This window comes from Salvia hispanica, chromosome 3 (assembly GCF_029641045.1).
Source record: "Salvia hispanica isolate PSC_SH4W2 chromosome 3, Shi_PSC_v1, whole genome shotgun sequence".
Lineage (NCBI taxonomy): Eukaryota > Viridiplantae > Streptophyta > Magnoliopsida > Lamiales > Lamiaceae > Salvia > Salvia hispanica.
The window spans coordinates 18,698,701-18,705,068 of record NC_142694.1 but is presented as its reverse complement, the minus strand read 5'-3'; the positions used below and the strand labels follow the sequence as shown (position 1 = coordinate 18,705,068).

General features: G+C 35.4%; 1 protein-coding gene across 1 annotated transcript; it reads right to left on the bottom strand.

Moving 5' to 3' along the window:
- Positions 1–1,294: 1,294 nt before the first annotated feature.
- On the bottom strand, positions 1,295–3,789 carry LOC125210373 (expansin-B3-like). Its single transcript, XM_048109930.2, has 3 exons — positions 3,263–3,789; positions 2,915–3,044; positions 1,295–2,038 (listed from the first exon to the last, which is right to left on the bottom strand). The coding sequence occupies exons 1-3, from the start codon at positions 3,703–3,705 to the stop codon at positions 1,841–1,843; spliced, it is 771 nt and encodes a 256-aa protein (XP_047965887.1). The 5' UTR covers positions 3,706–3,789; the 3' UTR covers positions 1,295–1,840.
- Positions 3,790–6,368: the final 2,579 nt, after the last annotated feature.

The window sequence follows — 6,368 nt, the reverse complement described above, 5'->3', positions numbered from 1 at the left end:
GTCTATTCATAAAGAAAACAATGATGTTTGGTTGAAAAACATGGGCAATATATTATACATATGAAATTTTAGACTAGATCAAAATTTCCTTGTTTTTCCATCTGATATTTTTTAACTTGCAAAACATGCAAGAATTTGACCAAAGTTTGTAATTATTCTAGCAATTGACCCTAGGTTTAATTACTACTATCAATTTCCGATTTAATGCAATTTACTTTGGTTTGGAGAAACACATTTCTAAAGCTCCATCACAGCAGTCAACCGATGGCTAATTGCAGATATAAAAGGTCAACTTTAAAGTGGCAAGAATTGTTTAATGTTTCTTATTAGCTTTGGCTAATGGCAGTGTAGTTGTGAGTTCAATAATTTATTACTGATTTTCACTTAATATAATCAATATAGTATATACTACCATATGTATGTCACGAAATCGAGATGTACTTGCTCTTACTTGCATTATTAAGTCCAAACCACCAAACAAAAATGAGGGAATTGATTATTGGAAATTTGTAGCAATCAGAAAATGGAAATCACAATATTGATGGAATTTGGATTATATTCCATCACATGGTGATGATCACACCACTATTTAATTTGTGGACATTCATGCTAGCTCCTACACTTTGGGCGTTCACATGCAATAGATTTCATATTTGATATACTGGTCCTGTTTAAATTATATTTATTTTTTCATTTCGTATATTTTGTTATCTTTCATATAGTTTTTGGAATAATATATTACGGAGTAATATTTGGCCGTTGAAAGTAAGCAGCCAAGAGCTTGATTGGTTGTTCTGCAGAGCATGTGAGTGTTGAAATTAAAAGTAGCTATTGTTGCATTCATATCTTCTGACACAAATGGACCCTACTCTCATGCCAATAAATTTCATTTTTATACTATACACAATAGTTTATAAATTATGTCAAGGAATAAAAAAGATTGAGTAGGTTAGTATGAATATTAATCGACCTATATTTTTCATTTGTTTGAAATTATAATGTTTGATATTGAATTAATAGTACTCCCTCTTATGAGATTCTTTTTTTAAAGTCTAGATTAGATCCACTTTTTTTTTCAAACATGATAGTTAACTTTGACAACCAAAAATGTTGCATGGATCAATATTATAACTTTGATTTATTTTTTAGAAAGGAGCAAACTATGGTGAAATTATGTTATTCGCACTACTAGTAAACACACAAAATATTACGAGGAGACAAGAAAGATAAAAAGAAAAGGACAGAGTGGCAAAGAAAAAATGTGTTATCCCCACATCATCACATTTTCTTCAAATAAAACAAATATCACTATATTGATATTATATTGTAATGTCACAACATACAACCATAAATTGTGCCCTCACTCAATGTAAAAGAGCACCACTCACAAAGTAGATTCATATCTAAAACCCCACTTCCAACCGCACTCTCTCCTTTGGAGAGGGCTACTACATACACTTAAAAGTTAAAACACTTATGATGCTTCACACACTACACACATTAGAGGAAAAAAATAAAAATAAAAACTTCTAGAAAATCACACAAGATATTCTGATCCTTTCTCCTTCTCCATTTCGTGTTTTATTTTATCGATTCATGCTATCGTACTACAAAACCAGTACAAGCAGATCGAATAAACCACGAAATTGGTACATAATATACAATGAAGGCTTAATTGCCCGTCTAAAGATGGGCAAAGAAAGAAAAAGTTAGCCATGGGTGTTGTAACTTTTATCGGCTACCTTTTCTTTGAAGGAATAAGAATCACACACTTAATTTTAGATACTGAAATATTAAAATATGGACTTTACCTAAATTTGACATAAAAGTTAGTACGATATCAATTGTTAAAATTGAGCCGGGAGGTGTAGGTAGCCTTCGGAGCCCAGTTCCGGGGGATCACATCCCTCGCGGACAAGGATTTTCCTGAAGATAGAGTTGTGAGCTTGACAGAGAACGGCCCTTGTAGAGGGCCGGCTATGATACACCAAGTCGCACCCCAAATGTGGTGCATCTCAACCCATTGGTTCGAGTTAGCCTACATAAAACATAAAAAGATATAAAAACATAATAATATTAGGTCAATTAAGTCCCTTTTTTTCCCCTTTTTTATACTCATAAATGAAGTGTGTGTGTGTGTGAGTGATGCACTTAGGATTGAGACATGGTATAGAAGAGAAAGTGGAGGCCTTTTCGGCCAATGGCATGGGATAAAAGATAACTGGCCTAATATATAAAGGCATGTGTCAAAAAGAATAATATTCCAAAGAATAATTATGATCAACTAAAGCTAAGTGAATCTCTTTTCTAATGGAAACCAACACATTGAGTGTCAGAGGCACGTGATGTTAGAGATCTTAAGTTCAACAAATAGATCATATTTTCACATATGACATAAAATAGAATATTTCTAAAACTGCTGAAATTTTGGAATTATGCAATACAGTAAATTTTTGTTTCTTGAATTTCATGAGATGTTTCTTTAAAAGAGGAGAGGTTCTCTGCTATAGTGAGGTGTGAAAGTGGGAAACTTTGTGAAAGAAAAATCCATCTAGAGAAAAGGGAAAGTTCTTTGACTAAGGTGTGAATAATCAACCAAAAAATGAATTCATTAATTTTTGGGGTCACAGAATTTAGATTTTGCTTTTGTCATGTTAGACGATGTTATGCTCTGTTCATAATTCTCCATACCTAAATTCTATCCCCATTTTATCCTTTTTTTAGATATATTTTTCACCATATATTGCATAACTACTGATGTAGGTCTCACTATTTGTGACGCTACTTCAACTATTTTTTCTATTTCGCTTGTTTTACTAATTTTTACATTAAAATCCGCATCATCCGAAAAATTTCTACTTTTAAAGAAACAAAGAGTACAAACTAGGTAAAGTAGTAAAGTAGATAATGGTACCTCCCTAATGTGCATGGATCCAACATCACCATCTCCACCCTCAAACTCGACTAGCAAAGACAACCAATAATTGGTCGATCCTTCGTTAACGTGAAACGCAATGTTTTTTCCCGGATACTTGCACGGAGTCCTGTACATAATATTTCATTTAATTAATTCCTTAAACAAACAATTAATTATCAATTAGTAGAACCTAATCATAAAGTGACAAAACAGAACAACAAGACCGTTAAAAGAAGAGTGGATCACAGTGCAATTTTCCATAGCAGTACTACTATTAACGTCGATTAAAATAAATAAATAATAATATAAGCAAATTTAATCCGTGATTATAAACACACACATTACCTTCGGAAGATGACGGGGATCTCGCCGCGGTTGCGGAGCTTGCCGCCGTTGCCGGAGACGGCCATCCTGCCGAAGGCGGCGCCGCTGAGGTCGAAGTGCGTGCGGCCGCCGGAGCAGTATCCGCCGGGGCACTCGTCGGTGATGATGACCGTGACGGCGCGGCGCGAGCAGATCGAGCGGTCGAGGCAGCGCACCTTGTAGCAGGCGCCGCAGCCCTCGCCGCCCTTGAACAGCACGGGGCTCACCGCCCCCACCCGCGCGCGGAACGGCTTCACGTCCACCAGCGATCCGTATCCGCACGCGCCGCCGTCGCTGCCGTCGCCCTCGGGGCTCCCGTACCACGTCGCCGTCGCCGGAGTCCAACGCTGGTTCCCCGCCGCCGCCGCGCAGGCCGCCGCGGCGAGTAGGATGCAGGAAATGACGAAATTAGACGGAATGGGCATAATGTGGAGGCTAATTTCACGGCGGCGCGTGGAAATCGAGGCGGGAAAGTGGCGACAGTTTGGAAGGGAAGGCAGTGGAAGTGTAGCTTAAGACTGAGCGATTTCTGTGTGTGATCTTCTATATAAAGGGGGAATTTCGTGTGACGATATGGCCCATGGGGGTTTAGTTTAATTACGGTAGTGCCATTGGCTGATGGGGTGGGGCCCGGCGACAGTTAAGGCGTTAAATCCACTGGACAGCATCCACGTGTTGGGAGGGTAGTTTGGTCATTATGGAAAAGTTGATCCATCAACATTCTACCGTTATGTTGCATTATTTTGTTTTTATTTTTAATTTGTTTGATGTTGAACGCATGTGAGGAAGAGTTCTATCTTGAAGTTTTGAGGGGACCCAAAAAACGTGGGGTTTAATCTCGTTGTTGTTCTATTTGTATGATTTGGTAATTAATAAACTGTGTTCATTTTAGTTGAGGATGAGATGCACATATCGTCGAGGTGGTTAAGGTTCGAGTTTGAGTTCGAGGTATACTGATAAATTTATACACACAAATATTTATAAAATAGTAATCGAAATTCTAATTTATTTTTAGTTCATTAATATTTGATGAAATGTGTGATTACTTACGAAATAATGGTATTGGATATTGACTTTATAAGTAGTTAATCCTAATTTCTGTGTAATAAATTAATACTATAGAATAAACAAATCTTATCTAAATGGACCCAAAAACGGTTGGAAGAATAGAGTTGATGAATGCAACTACAAGCTCAACCCATACTTGTAAAATTGTTCTCAACGCAACTGAATTTGTTGATGTATTGGAATTTGGACACATCCATTTAAATACGCAAACTTCAAATTAGAAAAAAAAATTAATAAAAAAATAAAAAATAGTAGGGTAGCAAATTTGGAAGAAATCCTCATTTGAAGCATGTATAATTTCGTTGATGGAAGTGTGAGGTGATTAGCACTAGTTACTAGTTAGCATAACCGCACGTATAAGTGTATAATTATGGTCGTGGATGATGATGGTGGTAATGTAACAGGCTGCAGCTTAATAATTCCAAATATTTTTATAAATCAGTTTGTCGGTATGATTTTTACTTGCTTAATAATCAACAAATCTGCTTCGACTATTTTATTCAATTATTTATTGCCTCGTGATCATGCACTTCTCATGATCTATGGAATCGTCATCCATGAAATATGTAAATTTAAATATATTTGTAATGTGAATTATTGGGTTCAAACTAGAGTTTGTGCATGGACATGGGAATTTCAGTTTTCTTCTTATTTTATAATTTTATTCATTATTTGCCTTGTTTTTTCTTAATTTGACGGAGAAAACATTTAAATTTTTTTATGAAATTGATATTTTTAAATTCAATATAACAATTTCATGAAATACTTTTTTTATATAAATAAAAGGCTCAAACTAAAAGATGGTGAGCAACAGTTCAATAACAACACCCCAATAAAAATACAAACCAACTTAGACCAACGAAAAATTCAAGTATCAACATTAAACCAAAAGCAAAAACAGGCATCAATCACGCTGAAAACTCACACCACAAGCAACTAACCCACCAAGCAAGCAATGCTAACATAGCTTGATGTCAGTTCATCTTCTAACCCGACTCAACTCCTCATATATTTGCCCAGGTATAAAGAGAAACTCTGGACACCATCCTTTAGCCCACGAATCTAGCCTCCACAGTAAGAGTCTCTTCTCAGTTTCCCAACTTAGGACAATTTTCTCGAAAACAATTTTATTCCTAAGCCATCAAATGGACCACACTATCATATAAAAGGAGCACCTCAATCTTTTATCAAATTTGATGAAAGTTCCGTCCATCCAGCTGAGTAAGTTTTCATCAAATACTTATATAGGACGTTACAAAAATGATTTGGATTTAAAAATTGTATTGCGGTAAAACATTTTATGCATTGAATGTATACTAATTATAATCGATTATACTCCTTATCTAGATCTTTTCCTTTCTTTATTGTGCTCTAATACATGGCGTGATTATTCTCTTTCACGAAAGAGAGTATACATATTGTGAGAACTAAATATTGTCTCATTTAATACATTCATTAAATCGCACCACCATTCTTCTAGCATTTAATTAAATCAGCGGAAGTACATGATGCATATGCACATGCTAAAACCACAAAATAAAATATGAGTGTGAAACCGTTTTTGACTGTTTATACACATTAGTAAGTTCATCGATTTTAGTGAATAAAAATATCATAAGTAATTAATTTTATAATGTGAAGGATGACAAAAATGTTGAAAATGACACTGCATAGAGCAGCCCTACCTAACTCCGTAAGTACTGCCCACCCCTCATTTTGTTCATACCAATAATTAATATAGATAGACAAATAAATTGATAATTAGTCGCCGGTTTTGTTTCAGTTTAATTTAGCAAAATTTAAGATTTTTTTATGAATGTACCTTGGGGTTTTATGTCAAGTTACATCATTAATTGCATTTTCACCATTTTTTCTAATATTGAAAATTTCTCACAAAATTCACCATAAACCCAAAAGCCAAAATTTCTCCTTACTTCCAATGCTGTCTCAACTCATAGACCTTATTCCCATCCTGCCACATTCGTGTTGTTGTCGTTTTAATCGGAACATCCCTAACCAC